Genomic DNA, 26,559 nt, shown 5'->3' with positions numbered 1-26,559 from the left:
AGCCTGGTCTCCTATGTGGGTGGCAGGGGCCCAAGCACTTGGGTCAGGTGCCTAAGTAGGGAGCTGGATTGGAAGCAGAGCAGCTGGGACTTCAACTGATGTTCATATGGGATGCTGGCGTTGCAGGTATTTGTTTAACCCCACTGTACCACAATGCCAGTCCTAAAAACAGTACTATCTTTATTTTTATTTTATTTATTTTTATTTATTTGACAGGTAGAGTTATACTATCTTTATTTTTATTTTATTTATTTTTATTTATTTGACAGGTAGAGTTATAAACAGTGAGAGAGAGAGAGAGAGACAGAGACAGAGAGAAAGGTCTTCCTTCCATTGCTTCACTCTCCAAATGGCCGCTACGGCCGGCACTGTGCCGATCTGAAGCCAGGAGCCAGGTGCTTCCTCCTGGTCTCCCACACGGGTACAGGGCCCAAGCACTTGGGCCATCTTCCACTGCCCTCCGGGGCCACAACAGAGAGTTGGACTGGAAGAGGAGCGACCAGGACTAGAACCCGGCGTCCATATGGGATGCTGGTGCCACAGGTGGAGGATTAACCAAGTGAGCCACGGCACCAGCCCCCAAAACAGTACTATCTTTAACAGAAGAAATACAGAAGCAAATAGCCATTGACAGTAAAATAGATGAACGGGCTATTCTAAAACAATAGAACACTGCATTAAAATGAACTACAGTTACTCAGACTGGAGGAGTTAAAAAAATGTAGCAATAAGAAAAGATGCAAGTCACAAAAGAATACATTAGAGTATGGTTTCATTAATATCAAGTTGAAATATATGCATTTTTAACCACATAGACACATATATTATTTTTAAAAAATATTAAAAGGATGCTTAACATCATTATTTACCAGGGAAATGCAAGTCAAAACCACAGAGACAGCCTCTCATCTCAGGTAGAATGGCTATTCCCAAAAAGACAAAAAGTGAATGTTGGCAAGGATGTGGAGAAAGTGCTGCCAGCAGTCCCGACACCTGTGTGGGGTTTTCCTCACGAGACTACAGACAGAACTAGCACGAGATGCAGCAGTCCCTCTTCTGAGTACATGGACGAGGGAGATGAATCAGCACACGGAGGAGCCATCTGCCTGGCAAGCTCACCATAGCACTGTCCACAGCAGCCACAACATGGAGACAACACAAGTGCTGGTCGGCAGAAGAGTGGATAAAGATATGTGGTAACATGGAATATTATACAGCCCTTAAAAAGAACGAAATTCTGTCATTTGTAGCAATATGGATGGAACTGGAAGACTGTATTACGTGGAACAAGCCAGACACAGAGGAGGGAATGTGGCTGCCAAGGAAGCAGGGAGGGGACCAGGGTTACCAGAGCCTGGGGGTGCTTGGGGAGAGGGATGGGGGAGGTGGCTAATGGTGCAGAGCTGATGGGAGGAGTAACTTCTGGTGCTCTCCATCAGCAGAACTACCTGGATGACAATCAGGGCGCCAGAGCGGGAGGCGCTGGCCGTGACACCTACCCCGATCTCATCAGTGCACCGATCATACCACTCGACCCACATATGTGCACAACTAAACAGTCCAAGTAAAAAGAAAGAGAATGACTAATGCAAAATGCAAGTTGTCTTGGGGAGGGATGTGGTCCAGGAGGGGCGTGTGGAGTCTTCTGGGGTGCGATTATGTCCCATGTCTTGGTGTATGCAGTAGGTCTAAGGATTTCCTCACAATTCTTTTACTGTGTCCGCACATTTTAACATCTATACTTAGTTGATACAAATTTTCAAAGGGAAAAAAGTATTTTACTGTTCCAGATTGTTCACTGATCAGTAAAGGAAGATAACTGATAGAAACAGAGCTACCTTTACAAATGGGATTACCAGTCCTACGAAAATTCCCCTAAAGGTACAATGCTTAAAAATCAGATAGAGGGGCCAGTGCTGTGGTGCAGTGGGTTAAAGCCCTAGCCTGCAGCACCGGCATCCCATATGGGCACCGGGTTCGAGTCCTGGCTACTCCTCTTCCAATCCAGCTCTCTGCCATGGCCTGGGAAAGCAATGGAGGATGGCCCAAGTTCTTGGGCCCCTGAACCAGTGTGGGAGACCTAGAGGAAGCTCCTGTCTCCGGCTTCGGATTGGCTCAGCTCTGGCCGTTGTGGTCTTTTGGGGTGTGAACCAGCAGAATGGAAGACCTCTCTCTTTCTGACTCGACCTCTCTCTGTAACTCTTTCAAATAAATAAAATAATTCTTTTGAAAAAAAGTCAAGGCCCGGCGCTGTGGCGCACTGGCAAGTGTTGGCATCCCACATGAGGCCAGTTCGAGACCCAGCTGCTCCACTTTGATTCAGCTCTCTGCTATGGCCTGGGAAAGCAGTAGAAGATGGCCCCTGCACCCGCGTGGGAGACCCAGAAGAAGCTCCTGGTTCCTGGCATTGGACCAGCACAGCTCTGGCTGTTGCAGCCAACTGGGGAGTGAACCATCAGATGGAAGACCTCTCTCTCTCTCTCTCTCTCTCTCTCTCTCTGCCTCTCCTTTCTCTGTGTAACTCTGACTTTCATTGGGGCCCCCATTGTGGTGCAATGGGTTAAGCTGCCACTTTGTGATACTGATACATTGGAATGCAGGCTCAAGTCCTGGCTGCTTCACTTCTAATTTAGTTTTCTACTAGTATTCCTGGGAAAGCATCAGAAGATGGCCCAAAGTGATTAGGCCCCTGCCATCCATGTGAGAGACCCGGAAGAAGCTCCTGGCTCCTGGCTGCAGCTGGACCAGCCCCAGCCATTGCGATAGCCATCTGAGGAGTGAACCAGTATATGGAAGATCTTTTGTTTTTTCCACTCCGTGTGTGTGTGTGTGTCACTATGCCTTTCAAATAAATAAGTAAAACTTTAAAAAAGAGGGGCCAGCATTGTGGTGTAGTGTGTTAAACAACCGCCTACAGTGCTGGCATCCCCAACTGGCACCGGTTCGATTCCCAGTTCCGATCCAGCTCCTTGCTAATGCACCTAGGAAAGAAGAGGAAGATGGCCCATGTGCTTGGGCCCCTGCACTCATGTGGGAGACCTGGAAGAAGCTCTCGACTCCTACTTCAGCTGTTCTGGCCATCTGGGGGAATAAACCAGCAGATGGAAGATCAATCTCTTTCTGTGTGTGTATCTCCCCCTCTCTGTTAACTCTGACATGAATAAAAATAAATAAATCTTTAAAAAAAAAGAAATCAAATAAACTAAAAAAAAAAAACTACATATTCAGGGAAATAGATGAGAGTATCCCCAACTCAGCCACGTATAGTTCATTGCTTACAGACCTAATAACCCAGGAGACAGACAACAGTAACACAGAAGAAACAGCGCAACAAAATGCAAACCAAGGCTTTCCAGTCCACCACCCTTTCAATACTACAGAAGATGAATAATATTAGAGAAACTAAGTTTCTTTTCTTTTTTTTTAAAGATTTATTTATTTGAAAGAGTTACACAGAGAGAGGAGGGGTGTGTGTGTGTGTCTTCCATCTGCTGGTTCATTCCCCAACTGGTAGTAATGGCCGGAGCTGCACCGATCCAAAGGCAGGAGCCAAGAGCTTCTTCCGGGTCTCCCATGTGGGTGCAGGGGCCCAAGGACTTGGGCCATCTTCTACTGCTTTCCCAGGCCATAGCAGAGAGCTGGATTGGATTGGAAGTGGAGCAGCCGGGTCTAGAACTGGCGCCCACATGGGATGCCAGTGCTTTAGGCCAGGGCATTAACCCGCTGCGCCATAGTGCTGGCCCCAGAGAAACTAAGTTTCAAAAACCACAGAAAAATGAGAGGTTTACACTTTATTTCCATTATAAATTGAAATTAGGGGAAGCGAAAGGGCACACAACGTGCACATTGTGAAATTCAAACCAGATTTAATTACGTACTTATTTATTCATTTGAAAGGCAGAAAAAGAAAGAGACAGAGACGGAATCTTCTGGTTCACTACCCAAATATCCACAATGGCCAGGGCCTCTGGGCCAAAGCTGGGAACCAGGAACTCTGGTTCTCCCACATGGGTGCAAGGGACCAAGTACTTGGCCTCATCTGCTGCCTCCCGGGAACACAGGCAGGAAGGTGGATCAGAAGCAGAGTAGCTGGAACTTGAACCACAGCCTCTGATATGGGATGTGGGTGCCCCAAGTGGTGGTTTAACGTGCTGAGCCGCAACAGCTGTCCCCATATTCAGCGTTTATTTAAGCAGCAATGACAGGAATAACTGGAAAACCCCAGCTTCAGGAACATCCTTTATGTTGGCTGCCAGACCTTTGATTCCAGTCCCAATGTTCTGTGTTCAAGGTTTTTCTACTTGGAGGGCCTGAAAGGTCCAAAACAAACTGCATGTGCACGTCCAAGTCTCCTCACCTCTTTAAATCCCATCATCTACATGAGTGGCATCACCACTCACTGAGTCCCAAACGGGAACCTGTAATTGTACCAGATGCCCTTCTCTTCCCTCCTTGACCCCATATTCAAGAGATCACAAAGTGCTGCAGCGTCTGCCTCTGACACAGCTCTCACATCCCATTCTGTATCCCTTCTAACTGCCAGGGTCTCCACATTTCACTATTACGAAAGCCTCCTCGCTGGTCTTTATGCTGCTGGGTCTCATCCCACTGCAATCCACTCTCCAAATCACTCGCAGGTGAGCCTCTCTAAGCGCAGCTCTGGCTGCACCCCTTCCTGCACGCTCACTCTGCAGAGCAGTGAAGCTCCGCTCTTGTGCCAAAGCCATCTCTTCATCTGCCTCTGCCCCATTCACCCATTTTCTAAAGCCCTGGTGGCACAGGCACTGTGCCCTCAGCCTCTGTGCTATTATACACAAGGGGGCTTCCAAAGTCTGCGGAGCAGCAGGTGTGGGCCCAGTGGTTCAGATGCTGCTTGGGTCGCCCATGCTGGGACGCAAGGGTTTCTAGTCCTGGCTTTATGCTAATGACCTGGCTGTTGCGGAAATCTGGGGAGTGAACCAACAGATGGGAGATCTCTCTGGTTTTGTCTCTGTCTCTCTGTCTTTCTAATACATTTTGTTTTCTCAAAAGTTTGTGGAAATGTAATTAAAGAATAATACAAAAATTCTATGAACTCCACAAAGCTCCTTGAGATATGCATATTTGTAATGTGGCCTCCAGTGAGATACACTGATCTGGCCACTACCCCCAGACCATCTCATATATACTTCAAACTACTGCACATTCCTTTAAATGCCACGGCCTGCTTTTCCCAGAGGACAGGACCTCTTTCACCAGGCTGACTCCTGCCTCCCACTCTCCAGCACTCTCCACAGGAAGGCAATGAGAGTGGTGCGGGAAGATCACTGCTCCCTGCTTTTCTCAAGTCCATTTCCAAACACTCTGAATCCTCATTTATCTTTTCTACAAGTTTCTTGTACAAATATACTTATTTATTTTATTTTGAAAGGTGGAGTTACAGAGGCAAAGAGAGAGAGAGAGGGATCTTCTATCCACTGCTTCACTCTCCAAATGCCTACAATGGCCAGAGCTGGGCCGATCTAAAGCCAGGAGCCAGGAGTCCTCCAGGTCTCCCATGTGGTGCAAGGTCCCCAGGACTTGGGCCTTCTTGTACTGGATTGGAAGTGGAGCAGCTGGGACTCGAACTGGCATCCATATGGGATGCCAGTGCTGCAGGCCAGGGCTTTAACCCACTGCACCGCAGCACTGGCCCCACAAATATATTTAACGTGGTAATTTAGCCACTCCTTCATATGTTTTTGGGAGTTTTAATATTCAGATTCATAAAAATTATAGCCTATCTTTACCTTTCTCCTATCGCTCTTCATTGATTCAACAATTACTTGTGGAGAAATTGCTAGGCACTATGCTGACATGATAAAGACAGCATCAGTCCCCAAAAAACTTACAGATGGGGGCAGGCACTGCGCCGAGCAGTTAGGATGCCTGTGACCCACCTTGGAGTTCCTGGGTTCAATTCCCATCTCCATCTGATTCTAGTTTCCCCTGGGAGGCAGCAGTCATGGCTCAAGTAATTGGGTCTCTGCCACCCATGTGGGAGGCCTAGGTTGAGTTCCCAGGCCCAGGCTTCGACCTGGCCCAGCCCCATCTGTTGCAGGCACTTGGGGAGTGAACAGCAGATAGCAACTCCCTCTATCCCTCTGCCTCTCAAATAAATAAATAGAAATGTAAAACCTTATAGATCAGCAAAAAAAGGTGAAAAAAACTCTGGTTGTTGGTATACTGTGAGGAGGCGAGAGCACTTCACGAAGCCACAGGAGGCAGACACTCTGGACCCCCGCTGGCCAGGCGGCCCCTTTACCTGCTGCACCTGGGAAGGGCCGCACCACCGACCTGCAGCAGGCTGCACACACCTGGACCATTTCTGAAATCTAACTGAGCAGGACTGCTGCTCCCTTCTTCCACCTGACCCAGGGGGAGGAGTGCTCCTCCTGACTACTGGTCCCAGGGCTCTCCTCAGAGTCCTCCCAGATGCTCCCTCTTCAGCACCCTGGGCTGCCACCACCGCACCTGCTCTCTGCACGTCACCCCCTTACCGACCCTCCCCTCTTTCTCTTCTGCTCCTGGAGTACACAGAGCAGCCGGAGAAAGTTACAGAGCTGGTTCCACTTGCGCTCGGCTCCCCTCACATGCAGCTCCTCTGCCTGCAAAGCCCTATTCACCTGTAGTGCAAGTGAACCTCCCCCCCAAGCTTCCAACAGTGGGGCCACAGTCACTTTTCTAGGAAGCATGTTCCCGCATTTCCTCCTCTGACCCTCCCAGGAGCCCTCCACATCCATCAGCAAGGCCCCCTGCGGCCCAGACACCCCTCCTCCACTCCCCTGGTAGAGGGAAACAATGTAATCTTTGTCTGCCTGGCCCAGGGGGGAACACTGGCTTCCTGGCTGGACGCTGGCTCACTCAGCACTTCCCAATGCCTCTCCTGTGCTCCACCAGGTTCAAGGACTGAATCCACCCCATGCCCTCAACGACTTACTTTTCCGGTCTCCTAAAAGAAGTGGAAGTTGGTCCCTGCCACTGGGCATGCTCCCTAGTCCCTCCTAGAGTTGTCCTAAGAGCCCCTTGTTCATCTCAGGACAGCAACCTGCACCTCCGCCCATGGCCCCGCCCCTCCCACAGCTCTCCAAAGCCAGCCCTACACTCCTGATGTTCACAACCAGGGTCTGGCTAGGATCTCACCTTCCCAGGGATCCTTCTTCCTCCTATTCTTTCCTCTTTTCCAGCAAATCAATCCCCCTCAACCTTACACATATTTTGCAATCACTATCATATTTTGAAAAAATTATTTTTGGCCTTGTGATATTCCCCAAATATCCTGTTTTAACCCTTCTTTTATTACCCAAAGCTTCAAATGATACCCCACTACTTCCATGTTCTCCTGCTGATCTGACATAAAATGCATACATTTGTAGCAAAGTAATACACACACACACACACACACAGACACGTGATTTTGAAAGCCAAATGATATTATCACAGGGTTACTTCTTTTTTAAATTGCTCTGACCCCTGCCCCCCAACATGCACCTCTCCGCCCCCAGCCTCCCAAAGTTCAGTCCCCACTTTTGTTTAAATCAATATTCACCACTTCCAGTGCTATCACAAAGCAAGTAACAGGTACAGCAGAATCATGTGGAATGGTATAATTAAATTTCCTTCCTTGTATTATCTTTGATCTTCCCTGAAACCAACAATTATTGCTTCCTCATTTTATTCTTTCTCGCTCCCCATTTTTTCCCCTTAGTATCTGTTAAGTATTTCTCACTAGTTCTCCTCTTCGTCTGTTCACCTCAGGTAATCTAACCTACCAGCTTCCTCGGCCTGGGAGGCGCCTGGTCCTCAGGGGTTTCTCTGACCTGTCCTTGGCTCTCCAGAAGCACAGGTTCTGACATCTGCCAGGACCAATCCCCCCTCATCTCTGCATTCCTGCCTCTCCCCAAGGGTCAAGTGTGTTTCCCAGACCCCTTCTCTTTCACGGCTCATTCCTTGGTTTAGTGGAGCACAGATTCCAGAGACTTCCTGGTAAAAGATGTATAAAGGTGTTTTTTGAGGTCTTGAATGACAGAAATGACCTCATTTTGTCCACACAAATAACCCTTATTTTACTGACGTGCTTACCGGAGCAGCTGAAGGTAGTCAGTGTTTTTGCTTCTAAACTTTCGCAGGGTGAAGGTCCCTCTGTTTCCCAGCTCCAGGGTTGCTCATGTAGAAGTTCTAAGTCATCGTCCCAAGTCCTAATATTTTGGATGTGACCTTTTTCTTCTCTAGGAATTCACAAGATCTTCTCTTTGTCTGATAGTTTTCTACAAATGCAAACCACCCAGTAAGGTTCCTTTTCTCACTTATTGAACTGATACTGGCTAGGTCCTTGCAATCGAGTTTCGTGGAGTTTGGTACACATCATCCAGCATCCAGTCATCCCTGTCCACTCACTGACATTGAAGACTAAGGCCACAAGAGAGTGAAGGCTCCTTTTGTGTGTGGAGGAGGGCAGCCGGGCTGTGCATCCAGCAGTCAGCTTCCTTGAGGGTGGTCAGGAAGGGACGCAGGACTTCTGTTTCACTGGGAGAACCCTCAGACGGCTTGCATCTGCAGATCCATTCCCTGCAGTGTTGTTTAATTGCCAATGCACCCCTCAATCCTCAGCCGGACAGCCGGAAGACAGCTTCCAGTTTTGGGACTGGCTTGGGGAAGAGAGCTGGCTCAGTCTCATATCCGCATAGAAACTTTTATTTAATCATTGTTTTTTCTGGGTAATAAACTTACGTTCACCCTCAGTTTTTCTCAGTTTTCTGCCCAAGAACAGGAGGACAGCCCTCCATTTGCATGTGAGGGGCAGGGTACCTGGCGCCTTGATGCTTCTGACTTCTTCAACTAACTCTGCTGCTTTTCATATTACTACAAAAGCTTCCTAGCTTCTAAAATTGTGTTGGGTATCTCTTATCTGCTTCATCTTCTCTTCTATTCACATCTTCCAGCTAAAATCATTTGTAAAAAGACTTTCAGTGGGAGGCTGGCACTCTGGCGTGGCAGGTGAAGCTGCCGCCTGCAACATCAGCATCCCATATGGGTGCCGGTTCAAGTACTGGGTGCTCCACTTCAGATCCAGCTCCCTGTTAATAGTCTAGGAAAGTAGGGGAAGATGGACCAAGTGCTTGGGCCCCTGCCAAACTCCTGGCTCCTGGCTTCATCCTGGCCAAGCCTGGGCCATTGCAGCCATCTGGGGAGTGAACCAGTGGATGGATGATCTCTCTCTGTCTCTCTCTTTTCTCTTTATAATTCTAACTCTCAAATAAATAAAACTTTATTAAAAGTACTTTCAGTAGAATTTAAAGGGCAACAGATTAAGAACTGGATTTAATCTACCATGTCCAGGCCTAATTTTTTGCCTCTACTTTTTCTACTCTTCTAAAACTGCTCTTTTCAATGTCGACAACAGATTTTTTGTTGTTGGCTGCTTCCTTTTGAAAAAAGTTTGGATTTTAAAGGTTGTATGAAGTGTAACTGACATAAATATGAGAGTACTTCCGGGAGTTCTTGGAAAATGGAATTAAAAGGTAGTTTTATTGGGCTGGTGTGTGGCCTAGTGGCTGAGATGCCTGTGTCTCAGTGGAGTGCCTGGGTTCCTGACTCTGGTTCCTGACTCCAGCTATCCACTAATGCAGATTGTGGGAGGCAGCTGTGATGGTTCAAGTAACTGAGCTTCTGCCACCCACATGGAAGGCCTGGATTGAACTCCTGGCTCCTGGCTTTGGCCCCGTGCTAAGCATTTGGGGGGTGAGCCAGCAGACAAGAGAAGAAGTCTTTCTGTTTCTATGCCTCTCAAATAAGTACAGAAAACATTTAAGTTTATCTTGCTGTGAAAAAAATGTGAATGCTATGTGTAGTTTTTTCATAATATCCATTTTCCATTAACTTTCTGAAGACCCTTTGTATATTAAGCTCCATGTAGTCAAAGTACATAATGTGGTTTTCACTGACATATATGTACACACACACAGAAACATCAACACAAGAAAGACAACATGTCTGACACCCAAAAGGCTCCTTTGTGTCCCTTTTTTCTGTCTTGCTCTTCTGGGTCAGGCAGCCATTGCTGCACTTTCTGTCATGAGTTTGCATTTTCTAGAGCTCACATAAGTCCGTATCAGATAGCATGGCCTCTCTCTCTGGTTCCCACTGCTGAGCATAATTATTTTGAAGCACGTGGCTTAACGTACTGCTAATTCATTTCTCTTCCACAGTGAGCAGTATTCCACTGCTTCGAATACACCACGACCTGATGAATGTCTGGGCTGCTTCCAGATTTTGGCTTTTACAGATAAAGCTGCTGTCGACATCCACTGAGAAGTCCTCATTAAGATGTACACCTTCTTTTTTGTTGGGTAAATACCATAAACCTTGAGGCTCAAAAAATGGAAACTGATCACCTCACAGTTCTGGAAGTTCGAAACCTGTACTCCAGGTGTAGGCAGGGCTGGCCTGAGGGCTGAGGGTGAAGAATCTGGCTTGCAGACAGCTGCCTTCACCCCACATGACGCCTTGCCTGCCTGCCGGTCTCCAGGTCCACGCTCTCCTCTTTCATAAGGGCTCTATCCTGGACCACCTCTGAAGAGACCCTGCTCCAAACCTGCTCACTGCTAGCACAAGTACGTAGAAACACAGCTGTTATTTGTGCACCAACTTTGCGGACTACAACTTATTCACTGCTCACTTCTGGAGTTTCTGTCGGATTTTCTACATGAGACAATCATGTGGACCACTAATAAGATACTCTAATTCCTCATTTCCAATTTGGATGCCTCTTTTTCTGGCCTTGCTCTCACGGCTACAACCTCAAGTACAAACACAGTTTTGAACAGGAGTGGGGGAATTGTTCGTCCTTTTTCTTTGTTCTTAATCTAAAAGATAAAGCATTCAGTCTTTCACTATTAAATCTAATGTTAACTGGGGCAAGGATCCAAATCCTTGAGCCATCACCGGCTGCCTTCCAGGTGTGCACCAACAGGGAGCTGGAGTCAGGAACAGAGCTGTGACTCGAGCCCAGGCTCTCTATACAGGATGCAGGCATCCCAAGTGAAGTCTTAACCACTGCTCCAAGGCCCGCCCTCCACAAGGCGCTCCGCAGTGTACAGCTCGGGCTGTGGAGACTGTTCACACCGCTCTGCGGCCAGCACCACCATCTATCTCCAAAACTTCATCTTCCCCAACCGAAACATCTGAAACTCTGGGCTCCTTCCAGGGGTGGGGAACATCTGGCCCACAGGCTGTGGAATCATTTGGTCTGTCTCTGCCAAGGCAACCACAGGCAGGACCTGAAATTCAATAAACCTACAGCAGCCTAATTTTAAGTTGATAATTTTAAATGTCCTGCAAATGATGTTATAAATATCCAAATGGTGCCTGGCAGAATAAACGCTTCCCATGCCTGCTAGCAGTGACGCTGTCTTCATTCCTCGCTCCCACCAGTCCCGGTAAATCACCACTCTACCTTCTGTTTCTATGAATCGGGTCCTCCAGAACCTTACGTAAGTTAAATCACTTGATTTTTATCTTTGTGACTGGCTCATTTCCCTTGGTGAACTATCTCAAGGGTCACCTGTTTTGTAGCGTACACCAGAACTCCCTTCCTTTTTAAGGCTGAGTAGCACCCCATCCTAGGTACACAGCAAAATGTCTTGTCCACTGCTCACCCACTGTCAGGCCTGGAGCACACCACCTGTGTGCGGCTGTGAGCGTGGCTATACACCTATCTGCAGGCCTGCTTGCAGCCCAGTCTTCCTCACCACACGGAACGTCCGCTCTGGGCGGCCGTTTCTCCCTGCCCTCTGAATGACGTGTAACACAGCAGCCAGCCACCTCTCCCCGCGTAAATCTGCTTTGTCCTGGGCTGCACTCTCCGGCTGCTTCTCCTCTCCTTCATCCACCTTAGGGTCTCTGGGTCATTCCTGACTCAGAAAGCTCACGTGTGGTTGTGAGAGCTTCCTCCCTGCCACTCGGGCATCAGCTCGAGAGCCAACTCCTGGAACAGACGTTGTCCTGCCGGCCCTGGCAAACAGCTTCCATGTTCACTCTAGCTTAGCACTCTTGTCCATGTGTCTTGTCACCTGTCTCCCCACAAAGAATGCACATTCTTTGAGGTACACACCTTCAAAGTCTTATTCACTACAAACCTGACAAAAAGAGATTTGAGGTAGGTTTGCTGCTTGAAAGATCTCTCTGTTTCCTTCTTTTAGGATTGTCTAAACATGCATTTCCCCAGGTTCTGTCCTTGGACCTCTCTGTTCACATTCAGCCACAGCAATTTCATCTAATCTCATAGTTCCAACTGTTAATTTTTAAATTTATTTATTTGAGAGGAAAAGAGACAGAGCTCCCCTGTGCTGGTTCCTTTGCCAAATGCCTGCAATAGCCAGGGCTGGGCCCAGGGTTGGGCAGAGCCAAATTCAATCCAGGTCTACCACATGAGTGGCAGATACCCAACTACTCGAGCTATTACTATTGCCGTCCAATGTCCGCATTGGATAGAAGCTGAAATGCGGAGCTAGGACCAGGATCTGAACCCAGCTACTCCAATGTGGGGCATGGGTGACTTAATTGCTAGGCCAAATGCCCAGCTCTCAACTATTAAATTGAGTGATTCCCAATTCTCCATCTCCAGCCCTGTCCTATCCTGGCTCCACCCCATAACTGTACCTGGTTGACAGACACTGCCATGTGGGCAGCACCCCAGTGTCTCCAACTCAGCTTGCAACACCCTTCTCTCATCCCCACCCACTCACCAACAAACCAATAAAACAAACAGGAAGACACCTTCCATATAATACCCAAATCAAGGGTTATCTTCCCCATCACGGCACTAACATCCAGAAGGAATTCACTGCTTTGACACAGGCTCACGTTTAACACCAACGTCATAACCCAAACTGGAGGGTTACCTCTCTCAACTGAAAGTTCCGAGCAGGCAAAGGCCACATCTTACAAAATGTTACATGCCCATATGCTGGACAACAGCGAACACGATTTCCCAGTTAAGCGTCTGTTGAATTAAATAATTAACTGAGTGACTACCAAAGTTTATCAGCTGGGCCAGCACTTGAGCCATCCCCTGCTCGTCTCAGGGTACAGGAAGCTGGACCAGAAAAAGAGTGGGCACTCAAAATCCCACGCTCTGATCTGGGCTGCGGGCATAACGAGTGGCGATTTTAATGGCTGCACCAAATGCCCACGTCAGACTTTTTACAGAGCGTAACTTTCATGTTTAACTTCTGAAAGTATGGATACACTGGACAGATGTCTGGGTAACTGAATTAGTTCTACTCAGTTCTCTCTTTCACATGCACAGCAGGGAAATCCAATCAGCCCTGCAGAGAATATAGAGAACCGTGGGAAGAGAAGAGAATCGTCACCGTTCTGCAGAGCCTGCGTGCAGGGGTTTCTGAGTCCCCGGGGATGCCGCTCCGTCTCCCCTCAGTCACTACGACAGACGCACCCAGGCCAGCAGCACTTCTGAGAATGAGGCAGGTCACATGGAATTGCATCCTAGCGGCCACTCTGGAGAGTAAAACCAGTTCTAGACTAACGTGAGGCTCTCAGTAAATGCCTGGAGAAGGGCGAGAGAGGAGGGGAAGGGCTGAAAACAAATAAAGAGAAATGGAAAGAACCCTGGCGTGCCGTCTAGGGTCTGCCTGCAGCAGTGCCTCAGGGCCCGCTGCACCGGCACTGTTCTGTCTTCCCAGTAGAGCAAGACAACTGTCCTGTACTCAAGGGATCAGGATCCGTGCTTCCCAACTCCTGAAGAACAACATCTCTCTCCAGGAAAAACTAAGGAAGATGTTGCACATTAAATCCTCATTCTCCACGAAGCCTCCTGTACCAGCCCTGCCCACTCCTAGGCAGCCCTGATTTCTACCGCACAACACTCACCTGGGCACTTTGTAAACCATACTGACCTCAGTTATTAACTATGATTTAAAAAAAAAAGAATCATTTATTTACTTGAAAGTCATAGTTACACAGAGAGAAGGAGAGGCAGAGAGAGAGAGAGAGAGAGAGAGAGAGATCTTCCATCCGATGGTTCACTCCCCAGTTGGCTGCAACGGCTAGAGCTGCACGGATCTGAAGCCAGGAGCCAGAAGCTTCTTCTGGGTCTCCTACGCAGGTGCAGGGGCCCAACAACTTGATCCATCTTCTGCTTTCCCAGGCCATAGCACATAGCAGGGAACTGGACTGGAAGTGGAGCAGCCAGGTTTCGAACCGGCACCCAAATGGGATGCCAGTGCTTCAGGACAGGGCTTTAATCCACTGCACCATAGCACTGACCCCCCCCCCCCCCAACTATGCTTTTTAGAACATATTTAGTTTCCACTGTTGGGGGGGAGGGGCAAGGAGAGGAAAGAGAAGAATGGTTCACTACTGGTTCACTCACTAAATGCCCACAATAGTCAGGGCTAGGGGCCAGGCCAAAGCCAGGAGCCAGGAACTCCATCCTCGTTTCCCAAGTAGGTGGCAGGGACTCAAGCACTTAAGGCATAATCTGCTGCCTCCCAGGAGTATTAGCAGGAAGCCAGACAGGAAGCAGAGGCGCTGAACTTCACTCAGCACTCCGACATGAGTACAGGCATCCCAAGCAGCAGCTTAACCTGTTGTGTCACATGTCCACCCTCCTTTTCTCAAATGTTTGTTTATTTTTCATCTATTTGAGAGAGAGAGAGAGAGAGAGAGAGGATATTAACTATTCTTAACATTTTATCTCTGACTTCAGTTCCTCAACTTTCCCTTAATAAGAAATCTGAACTTGTCATTTTGGGTACTCCCCCAGTAGCGACGACTTCTATCTCCCAGACAACATGAAGAAAGCCTAACCCACTTTCTTCCTTTCTTCCTCCCAACACGCGTTACCACCAAACAGAAGTGAGCGAAGCAGAGTTCCCTCTGGTTTGTAAACCTGACGCACCCTTTGCACACTCTGCCTTCCCGGTTTCTTCTCTCTCTTCTCAATGTGCACAGATGTCCTGCAGTTTGGAATCTTCCACTAACTCCATCTCCTTTTACTTCCAAATTTTCTAAAGATGCATGGGAGATGTTAGCCACCCTCTTCCTTTTTTACCATTTAATCTCCCTTTGACCCATAAACCCTGGTTTCTGCTCTTCCTCCCCCAGTGAAATGGCACGCTTCAACTCCATTAGTAAGTTCTTTTTAAAATCTTTCCTATAATGGAAAATTTCAAACATACACAAAACAAATACAAAGGCACCCCAATGTAACCTATCCCTAAGCATCAACAGGTGTCAACACTCTGCCATTCTGTTCCACCCATTCCTCTACCCTACTCTCCACTCCTACTCAATTGTCACTCTTACAGTTTCATCAGATAAAACGTACCTATGTTTTAATTTTAATATTTTATAAAATTTTTATTTATTTGAAAGGCAGAAAGGGAAAGAAATCTACCAGCTGGTTCATTTTCCAAATGCCTTCAACAACCAGGGCCTGGGCCAGGTTGAAGCCAGGAGCATGGAACTTAATCTGGATCTTCCCATGGGAGGGACAGGACCCAGGTACCTGAGCCATCATCTGCTGCCTTCCAGAGTGTGCATTTGCAGGAAGCAGAATGAAAAACAGAGCCGGGACTCAAACTCAGGAATTCTGATATGGGGTGTGGGAAGCTGTGTCTTGAACCACTGTGCCAATCAATCCCCTCCCCCCAATTCCTACAACTGTGTTTGATTATAATTGTATATAGCAGCCCTATCAGATGTAGAACATATTCATCTCTCCAAAATATCTTCTGGTTTTCTTTCTCTTTTACTAGGTGTGTGTGTGTGTGTGGTTTTTTTTTTTTTTTTTTTTTTTTTTTAAAGATTTATTTATTGGGGCCAGTGCTGTGGTGCAGCAGGTTAATGCCCTGGCCTGAAGCACCGGCATCCCATGTAGGCACCGGTTCTAGTCCCGGCTGCTCCTCTTCCAATCCAGCTCTCTGCTATGGCCTGGGATAGCAGTAGAGGATGGCCTAGGTCCTTGGGCCCCTGCAGGGCATGGGAGACCTGGTAGAAGCTCCTGGCCCCTGGCTTCGGATCGGTGCAGTTCCGACCGTTGCGGCCAATTGGGGAGTGAGCCATCAGATGGAAGACCTCTCTCTCTCTCTGCCACTTCTCTCTATGTGTAATTCTGACTCTCAAGTAAAAAATAAATAAATCTTAAAAAAAAAGAAAGATTTATTTATGGGGCTGACACTGTGGCAAACTGGGTAAAGCTGCCACCTCCAGTGCCGGCATCCCATATGGGCACCAGTTACAGTCCTGGCTGCTCCACTTCCTGTCCAGCTCTCTGCTATGGCCTGGGAAAGCAGTGGAGAATGGCCCAACTCCTTGGGCCCCTGCACCTGTGTGGAAGACCTGGAGGAAGCTCTTGGCTTCAGATCAGCCCAGCTTTGGCTTTGTGACTATTTGAGGAGTAAACCGGTGATGGAAGACCTCTCTGTCTTAGTAGGGAGCTGGATAGGAAGTGGAGCAGCCAGGACTTGAACTGGCACTCATATGGGATGCCAGCACTGCAGGTGGCAGCTTAACCTGTTACATAACAGTGTTTACTCCTAATAATTCTTAAAAAAGGGCTGGCACTGTGGCACAGTAGGTTAAGTATCTGCCCTCCCCCTGCAACTCTGGCATCCCACACCAGGGTTCAAGTTCCAGTGGCTCTGCACCTGGGAAGGCAGCAGAAGATGGCCCGAAGACTTGGCCCCCACAATCCATGTTGGAGACTTGCATCAAGTTCCTGGCTCCCGGCTTCAGCCTGGCCTCGCCCTGTCACAGCCTTTTGGGTAATGAACCAGCAGATGGAAGATCTCTCTGTCTCTGTCCTTTCTGCCACTGTACAGTTCAAATAAAATAAATCTTTACAGGAAAACAAAAGAACAAAGCCAGATGCCACTTCTCAGCGCTCAGCCTCCCCGGCTCATGGCAGCAGCTGATGTTGCCAACAGCAGCTCTTCCGCAGCTTCTCTTGATCTCTAGGTGAAAAGTTCCCAACGCAGCTCTGCCTCCAAAGCATCCCACGTCCGAGGCCACCAGGGTTTCCTACACTTCTTGGGAGAGGCCAGGAGCTCTGACAGCTGCTCCTCTGTCCTCTGTCCAGAACGTGGCTCTTCCAGCTCTCACGCAGGAGGTGCCTGTCCTTTTGCTCTCATCCAGCTCCCTCCTTGACTGCCTGAGTTCACCCTCCCAGACACCCTACACGACAGGGCTTTATTTTATCTTCTGTGTAATACTTACCCTAACCTTTCGTTATCATCTTCACTTATATGTATTTATGTATCTCACTAAAATGTAACCACGTTGAGAATAGGAACTCTGTCTTTTTTGGCTCATGTTATATCCCTGATAACACATGCTTAAGATTGATTAGAAAAAACTTGGTTTAGCCCACAATCACTATGTTTGTAGAAAACTCCCTATTTGCCCTCATAAACAAATCTTTTCTGGTTTCTTCCTATTAACAGACATCCACATGTTACAGCGTCATAGTACTATGGCAATTTTCTGCACTAACATGAAATCATCCCAAATGTAAGGTTTAAACCCAAAAGAAAATATGTGGGGAGGGAGAAGGAGGCCACAAAAACCCAAACTAAACTAGGACTGACGAAGCTGAAGTTGTAAACGACTTCCTGAGGACAGAAGTGTCTAGTTACTCCAAGGATAAAAAGAATGGTCTTTCATCCTTAGTCTAGTTGATTCTGAACTGACACTTCAGTAATTAAAAAAAAAAATCAAGACAGCTAGTCTTTTCCCCCCAAGAAGAAGGCAGAAACTGAGCTTATGGCACAGTAACACCTTCTACATTGGTCTAGCTACAGGCTTACCAAGCAATTTCCCACAGTGTAAACGCACTAGCCAGAGGATCCAAGAACCCAGTCTTCCTTAATCTAGTATTTTGTTATAGATCAATAAACCAGGAACTTTGGAAGGGTAGACGCACCCTTCAGAAAGCCTGGGGTGTGGATCTTGAGTGTCCTGAGTGTGTGCTGCGTGTGTGTCTCACTGGTTCTGCGCAGCCTCGGGGAGAGGCAGGTGTACGTCTACAGCTCTGCTCTGGCTCAGGAGGAAGGAGCAGATCTGGTGAGAAAGAACAGCACAAGAGCACAGGACAGCACAGTCCTTCCGCTTGGCCCTGCAGGGGCTCACGAAGAAGTGAAAGTGACTGGGCAGGAGCAGTTGCTTCTCTGACCCCCTCAGAAAGTTCTGCAGAGGTGAGGAGGGCGTGGCCTCCCTAAATCCAGTGCTGGCACAGGCCAACAGGCAGTGAGGGCTGATGTGACAGGAAGCCGGTCACATTCTACTTCCTTTTCCAAAATTTTAATGACTTATTGATGTGAAATTTACCTAACATAAAAAGAACATTTTAAGATGGACAATTAATGTCATTTAGTATGCTTACAATTTTGTGAAACCCAAAACCTCCACCTGGCTCCAAAACATTTTCATCATCTAAACGGATACACCAGAGCCACTGAGCCGTCTGTGCCATTCACTCCTCAGTCCTCAGAAACCACCAGCCTGCTCCACACATGTCACCTAAATGAAGTCAAACAATGTGTGTCTGTCTGTGCCTGGCTTCTTCCACTCAGCGTGATACGTGGGGCTCCTGCTCCTGCAGAGACGACAGGCCAGGGTAGGAGGAACGGCGGCAGCACAGGGTCTTTCGGGTGGATCTGGGACAAAGGATAATGCAACCACGGTTCCTGTTCAGGAAACAGGAGACTCCCTCAGGAGCTCCCAGGGAGAACCAGAGACAACTTCGAGTGGGGAGAAGGACAGTGAGGGAGCAAGGGGATCCTAAGAGCTCCATGGAACCAGGCCAGGGAGGAGCCAAGGAAAAGCAGGACACAGAGGTGTGGAGGCACAGGCAGCCATGGTCACACAGGGTGTGTGGAAGACAGGTCCCCCAGCTTTACATGAGAAACCAGACGAACAAATGACCAACTAAAAATGCACCATGGAAAAGTGTCTAAAAATCGCTCGTGCCTACCCCTGCACGGCAGGATGAAGGGCAGGCTTCTGCCTTTCCTTTCTGTACTTCCAGCCTGTTTTAATTTTCCAAGGCTATGTAACTCTCCTAACAGAACTTAAAAGGTACAGTGCTAATACTCGAGACATGAACCGCCAAGTCCTCTGTAGCACAGTAAAGTCTGTTTTCAATTAGTCATGTAGCATAACAAAAATGTATACTGAAGAGAAAAAACTCTTTCTGGTCTTAGCTTAGGTCCAAATTTAAACCAATGTAACTTCTCCTGACACAAAACTCCCACTGTGCTCCTCCCCAGGCTCCACTGTCGACTTCCAGACAGGCCACCGGGTGGACACGATGCAACGTGCTGACCTTGGAACTGCCCTCTCCCGGCGCCTCCCCTTCCGTGGTCTGCATGGCAGTGGACGCTGCACGAGCTTGGTGGAAACACAGCCGCCGCCTAGGACACAAGAAAAAGAACACGTAAGGATTCAGGGTAAAAATTCTTTTTTTTCCAAAAGTTTAGACTGAAATCCTGTCACCAAGACCATTAAGCAGCTTAGTCCTGTGTGCGTGTGATGTGTGTGTGCATGTGTGGTACGTGCAATTGCATGCGTATGTGACATGTATGTGATGTGTCCACATATGTGCATGCACACATACATCTGAGGAAGGCAGGAGGGAGGTTGGACAGTGGGACACTCCCCACCGTGCGGCAGGATAGCAAGGAAGGGCTTGCGGCACTGGACACTGTCAGCTCTACATTTCTGTCCCTGTTTCACTTGGCTTCTGGCAGAGGCGATTGTGGAAATCTTGTTTTTTGGCTTTTTTTAAAAGATTTATTTATTTATTTGAAAGTCAGAGTTACACAGAGAGAAAAGGAGAGGCAGAGAAAGAAGTCTTCCATCCGCTGGTTCACTCCTCAATTGGCCACAACAGCCGGAGCTGCACCGATCTGAAGCCAGGAGCCAGGAGCTTCTTCCAGGTCTCCCACACAGGTGCAGGGGCACCAAGGACTTGGGCCATCTTCTACTGCTGTCCCAGGCCATAGCAGGGAGCTGGATCAGAAGTGGAGCAGCCGGGTCTTGAACTGGCGCCCATATGGAATGCCGGCACTGCAGGCAGTGGCTTTACCTGCTGTGCCCTAGTGCCAGCCCCAACTGTGGAAATCTTCAACAACGCTTAGGGATGTCAACCTGCAGAATGGATGCCCTGGGAAGATGTGCTGCAGTAGTCTGCACCACCTGGATACCAGGCAGGCTACAGGAACTGCGGGGCTTCTTGGCTTTATAATTTATGTTCAACATTTTTTAAATTGAAGTTAAGAAACACTTTAATGGCTAATCTCATCACTTTAAGCAAATATGCTTAATAAACTGCCAGTTAATTAAAAATTTCTTTTAATTTATTTATCATGAGGCAGAAAGGCAGACTGACAGACAGAGCTCCTGTCTTCTGGCTGACTCCCCAGATGCCCTCAACAGCTGGAGCTGGGCAATGGTCAGGCACGCAGTCCAGGTTTCCCAAGCAGGTAACAGGAACCCAATTATTTGACACATCACCACTCCTCCCAGGGTCCACATTAATAAGAAGCCGGATTTCAGGAACTAGAGTGGGGTCTCAAACCCAGGTACTCAGATATGAGATGCAGGTGTCTTAATCACTAGGCTAAAGCCCCACCCCACTTATTTTTATAGGAGATTAGACTCTCTATGGGGCAAAAGCCATAATTTTTCCTCCAAGAACGAGCCAAGCAAAAGTTTAAAATTCTGAGAATTAAAATGTGCCAAAACTCCTGAATCTCTATGCGATGCATTAATGCATTCAATATGTATTTATCAAGGAATAATCAACAGACACAAATCTATCACAATGCAGGCATGGTCACTGACAAGTCTGACAAAGGCTTTATTTTTTAAATTTATTTTTACATAAGACAATATAATTTATTTTATTTTTTTCATCTTGACTCTCAGGGGAAAACACTTTAAAAGTCTCACAGCAACAAACTGTAAGCTCCAAAAGAAAGCTGGTGAGTTTCTGTTGGGTGTGTGTAGACATCTCTCCACAAACGCACCACAGCCTGGTGACCTGCTCAGTCAGCCTCAAGCTGAGATCAAGATGTCATTCCAGGAAGCTGTCTCCTTGCTGGTGGGCGGGAAGGGCTATCAGGTTATCTGCTATGTGCACCAAATGAGACATTTTTGGGAAAGACTTTGTATCTGTGTGATGTGAAATGTGACACTAGCATAGCAGAAGCTCTCAATCAGCCTACAATCCCTCACTCTCAGATGGACCAACACCACCCACTCCCTATGAGACCCACAGGATGCCCACAGCAAGAGGGACAGCATCTGCCCCCCACCTGTTAACAACACTCATGTAAAAACTGAACTGCTCTTTCCTTGAGAATGAAGTTCACAGCTCCAGAAAAACCTGGCAACAAGTCTAGAAAGATTTGCTATGCAAACTGCTCCCCAAATGTGTTCAAGTTCTCCCACTTCACCACAATCAGCTGCATTCCACAGATGATGCATTATCGGCATGGCTGAGCTGAGAGCACCATTCACGGCCCCAGGCCCTGGCTCAGGCACAGCCCGGGATCCGGAGCCCTTCACTCTCTGCTTGGCCCAGATCCATGCTGCCTCTTGTGTGTCCCATGCTCAACTTGCTGCTGGCTGGGCTCAGCCAGGGGGAGGCCCTGGCAGGGAACAGGAGGGCGGGAAGAAGGGAGGGTGGGCCATGGTGGGGACTCAGGACGAGGTCCCTGCTCTCACTGTGCAGGCCTCTCCATCTGCTACAGCTCGCGTACTCCGTCCTTTCCGGATGCTCCGGTCCATCTTTCTTACATCTCCTCAGCGTGACTTGCCCAACTGCATCAGCTCCCTCTTCTCCGACAGCTGTTTGCTCTCACCGACTCCTCCCCCAACACTGACCTCTGTCCTCTGTATCCCCTAGGCCCTCCCACCTCCACGACTGACTCGTGCCCCTACATTCACTTCCTAAGATCCAGCATCTCCTCACAAGATCCTACCCTATCCTGGGGCCATTCACCAGGGCCCAAGTAAGCATCACTCTCCTTCCCCAGACCTCCACGTCCCAGTGTGCTCACAGTAGAAATCGCTCAGGGACACTAACCGAGGACCTGAACCACTCAGGCGCTGGGCTGGGAGGGACAGGGAGCAGTGACTGTGGCTGTACCTGTCAGTCAGGCCTTGAGAAAAGGACAGTCTCAGCTTCCCTGTGGAAACTTGGGGGTAATGGTTGTTCTGAGGACTAGCTGATAACACGCCTACACCTGGTACTCAGGACACACAGAGCAGGTACTAAGGAAGCGATGTAGCCGGCCCACTCACAGAGATCTTCCGCTCCTCTGCATTCTTCCCTCCCCAGCTGTCCTCAGCCAGGCCCTGGAGCTGTGCTGTGGGAGAGGAAGGCGGCTGCCCATCCCCTGAGCGTTCCCTGCTGGCTCCCCTCCACCTGCACACGCGCCACGCCAGAGGAGGTACAGGATCTTGCTGAATGTGGGTTCGGAACATGAGAGAAGACAGGCGGAGCTCAGCCCCTTCTCCCGCTTTCTCTGGAAGCCAGCTGCCCCAGGGAGCACAACAGTGCTCCTGGCTCCAGCCCCCACACACGCAGGACGCTCCCAGCCGGCCGCGACCACATCCATCCGCTGGGTTCCGGGTTCCGTGTCAACAAGTTCACTTGCCTGCAGATGAAGTCACGCTCTCCAAAACAGCTCAATAGCAACAGAGGCAGGGGTGGGCCTCCCGAACCTCCTCTTTCACCTATCTCTCAGTTGGAATACAACTCACTCAAGGGAAGAACAGTGTTATTTACTGGGTCTCAGAGACCCTGATGTCTGGTGATGGAACTGGAACCGTGACAAGCAGAGATGATGCAATATTCCAGGGAGTAATAAATCACATGTGGGATTTCTGAGGCTTTTTCTGGGGCCAGGGCCTGGGCTGTGGACGGCCAGAGTGTTTTCTAGGAGAAGTTTACATTAGGCCACACGAGTTGTGCACCAGTTTTCAGCTCCTGAGGCTGCATTAGTGGTTTATAAGCCACAGCCACACAGTATTTTGACCCTAGTGGTGAACGTAGTTATGGCAACTTTGCCACAGGTAAATGGCTGTTACTATAGAGACCAGGCTGGGAGCGCCAGGCACAGAAACCTTCACAAAGCTTTGGGGGCCTCACAGGCCTCACCAAGAAATGAGCCACAGTGGGCGTGGCCATGGGTGGCAGAACTGAAAGCTCAGGGGAACGTCGTCAGCTGCTTAGGTGGCCTAGGTGTGCACTGGCTACTCCGGCCTCCAAGCAAACACCACTGTGCAGACTTCCACAAAGGAAACAGGGAACCGGGCCTGTTGGCTTCGGCACATGGAGACCTGCGCTTGACCTTGAACTATGCCAGCATAGCTCTTCCTAAGCAGGCAGGGCTGAGGCAAAGATTAGACTTTGAAGACAGACTTTCTTCACACAGGCCCTTTAGCCAGCAAAAAAGTAGACTGATTATCTGCTGCATATAAGCTGTAAAGCAGTGACTTTCAAACAGCACACGCATCACAAAATCTGGGTTCATATGGGCGATTCAAAAGCAAAATGGAAATGAAGAGGCTTCTGATGGAAAGATGTAAGATGGATGGAAGGAAGGACCGACAGAAGGAAAGACAGATAGATGGAAAGGAGAAGAGAACTAGGTGTGCCCAGGCTGACCCAGGCTTACTGATTAAGACCAATGCACCATGCCGGCGCCGCGGCTCACTAGGCTAATCCTCCACCTAGCGGCGCCGGCACACCGGGTTCTAGTCCCGGTCAGGGCACCGGATTCTGTCCCGGTTGCCCCTCTTCCAGGCCAGCTCTCTGCTGTGGCCCGGGAGTGCAGTGGAGGATGGCCCAGGTGCTTGGGCCCTGCACCCCATGGGAGACCAGGAAAAGCACCTGGCTCCTGGCTCCTGCCATCGGATCAGCGCGGTGCACCGGCCGCAGCGCGCCGGCCGCGGCGGCCATTAGAGAGTGAACCAACGGCAAAGGAAGACCTTTCTCTCTGTCTCTCTCTCCCTCTCACTGTCCACTCTGCCTGTAAAAAAAAAAAAAAAAAAGACCAATGCACCAATGCACTTGGGCCGGCGCTGTGGTACAGAAGGGTAAAGCCCCAGACTGCGGCACCAGCATCCCCTGTGGGCGCTGGTTCAAGTCCACTTCTGATCCAGCTCTCTGCTATGGCCTGGGAAAGCAGTAGAAGATGGCCCAAGTCCTTGGGTCCCTGCACCCGTGTGAGAGACCTGGAAGAAGCTCCTGGCTCCTGGCTTTGGATCAGCTCAGCTCTGGACTTTGTGGTTATCTGGGGAGTGAACCACTGGATGGACGACCTCTCTGTTTCTCTCTGGCTCTACCTCTCTCTGTAACTCTATATTCCAAATAAATAAAATAAATCTTTAGGGGCCGGTGCTGTGGCACAGCGGGTTAACGTCCTGGCCTGAAGCGCCGGCATCCCATATGGACGCTGGTTCAAGACCCAGCTGCTCTACTTCCAATCCAGCTCTCTGCTATGGCCTAGGAAAGCAGTGGAGGATGGCCCAAGTCCTTGGGCCCCTGCACCCATGTGGGAGACCCGGAAGAAGCTCCTGGCCCTTGGCTTCAGATCAGCTCAGCTCCAGCCGTTGCAGCCAATTGGGGAGTGAACCATCGGATGGAAGACCTCTCTCTCTCTCTCTCTCTCTCTCTGTGTCTCTGTCTCTCTCTCTCCGCCTCTCCTCTCTTTGTGTAACTCTGACTTTCAAATGAATAAATAAATAAATCTTTAAAAAGAAAAAAAAAAATCTTCATTTAAAAAAAAAAAGACCAATGCACTCAAAGACAGAGCTGGGGAAAGTCAGCAGAGTAAAACCTTCGCTGACTCCTGATGCCGTGCTCCACATGGGACAGTATCAAGCTTTTATGACTCTTGCCCTGACCACATCCCTGATCCATGCCATCGGGGGAGAAGTGACTCAGCTGATGAGTGAGTCTGGAAGAAGGAACCAGACTCGCACTGCCTGGCCCCTTTCCCTACCTCTTCCGTCAGGTTGCCTGTTCTTCCCTGTATCTTCCCTCTTCTAGTTGGATTTACTCCAGATCAGTGCTGCTGGGTGAACAAACCTGCTAAGTCCTGGAGTCTGGAATTAAAGTGCCAACTGGCCCTCAGAGAGAAGCCATTTTTCCTATGTCAACTTTATTGGTAATAAAAAGTGACATTTTGATCTCTATCTACGTAACTCCTCTCCCCTATCCCTCTATTGGTTCAGAACTTGGGAGGGGTAGATAATAGTATTCATTGCAACCCCCTGGGTCCCTACTTACATACCTGTCTTCCCTCAGAATTAAGTTCAGCTTTATCAGTCTTATTTCCCCAATAATCTTGTTATCATAATTTTGCTTTCTTAAAAGATTTATTTATTTATTTAAAAGGCAGAGTTAGAGAGAGAGAAATCTTCCATCTGCTGGTTCACTCCCAAAACAGCTGCAATGGCTGGGGCGGGACCAGGCTGAAGCCAGGAGCCTGCAACTCCACCCCAGGCTCCCTCATGGGGTGCAGGGATCCAAGCACTCAGGCCACCTTCCACTGCTTTCCCAGGTGCATTAACAGGGAGCCGGATCGGAAATGGAGCAGCATCCCATATGGGCACCGGTCTGAGTCCTGGCTGCTCCACTTCCGATCCAGCTCTCTGCTGTGGCCTGGGAAAGCAGTAGAAGATGGCCCAAGTCCTTGGGTCTCTGCACCCGCATGGGAGACCCAGAAGAAGCTCCTGGCTCCTGGCTTTGGATCCGTGCAGCTCTGGCCATTGCAGCCAACTGGGGAATGAACCAGCGGAAAGAAGACCTCTCTCTCTCTCTCTCCCTCCCTCCCTCCCTCCCTCTCCTCTCTCTGTGTAACTCTGACTTTCAAATAAATCAATAAATCTTTAAGAAAAAAAGAAGTGTATAGGCCGGCACTGTGGCTCGGTAGGCTAATCCTCCGCCTTGCGGCGCCGGCACACCGGGTTCTAGTCCCGGTCGGGGCGCCGGATTCTGTCCCGGTTGCCCCTCTTCCAGGCCAGCTCTCTGCTGTGGCCAGGGAGTGCAGTGGAGGATGGCCCAAGTGCTTGGGCCCTGCACCTCATGGGAGACCAGGAGAAGCACCTGGCTCCTGGCTTCGGATCAGTGTGGTGCGCCGGCCGCGGCGACCATTGGAGGGTGAACCAACGGCAAAGGAAGACCTTTCTCTGTCTCTCTCTCTCACTGTCCACTCTGCCTGTCAAAAAAAAAAAAAAAAAAAAAAAAAAAAAAAAAGAAGTGTATGATGAGCAGCAGTCCAGCTAGGGAGTGGCAGGGGGTCTGAGGTGTGGGCGCTCAGAGTCCTGAAAACATCAAGTCAGCATCATCAGAGGGGTGAACAACGGCACCAGAGCTGCCGGCAGGTGCGGTGACGGCCTGCAGTCTGCTCTCTGCCACAGCACATCATCCACCTCGGGGCTGGCACCAGTGAGTTCTCTGTGCGAGTGATGGCACCGTGCTCAGCACACACAGGAAGGACCACA

At 49.1% G+C, this 26,559-nt stretch overlaps 1 protein-coding gene across 5 annotated transcripts in view; it reads right to left on the bottom strand.

Annotated features, from left to right (window-relative positions):
• TNRC6B (trinucleotide repeat containing adaptor 6B) overlaps positions 1 to 26,559 on the bottom strand; it is a 289,241-nt gene that overhangs the window by 172,993 nt on the left and 89,689 nt on the right. For all 5 annotated transcript variants that reach the window (XM_051834072.3, XM_051834078.3, XM_089308956.1 and 2 more), the window contains one exon: positions 19,364 to 19,451. In XM_051834072.3, the coding sequence (XP_051690032.1) occupies positions 19,364 to 19,408 (45 nt within the window). In that variant the 5' untranslated portion in view covers positions 19,409 to 19,451. The remainder of the gene's footprint in view (positions 1 to 19,363; positions 19,452 to 26,559) is intronic.

The sequence above is a fragment of the Oryctolagus cuniculus genome, chromosome 11 (genome assembly GCF_051225735.1).
Source record: "Oryctolagus cuniculus isolate XC-2025 breed Fujian yellow rabbit chromosome 11, ASM5122573v1, whole genome shotgun sequence".
Lineage (NCBI taxonomy): Eukaryota > Metazoa > Chordata > Mammalia > Lagomorpha > Leporidae > Oryctolagus > Oryctolagus cuniculus.
Note: the sequence above shows the minus strand (reverse complement) of the source record. Positions and strands in the feature narration are given on the sequence as shown.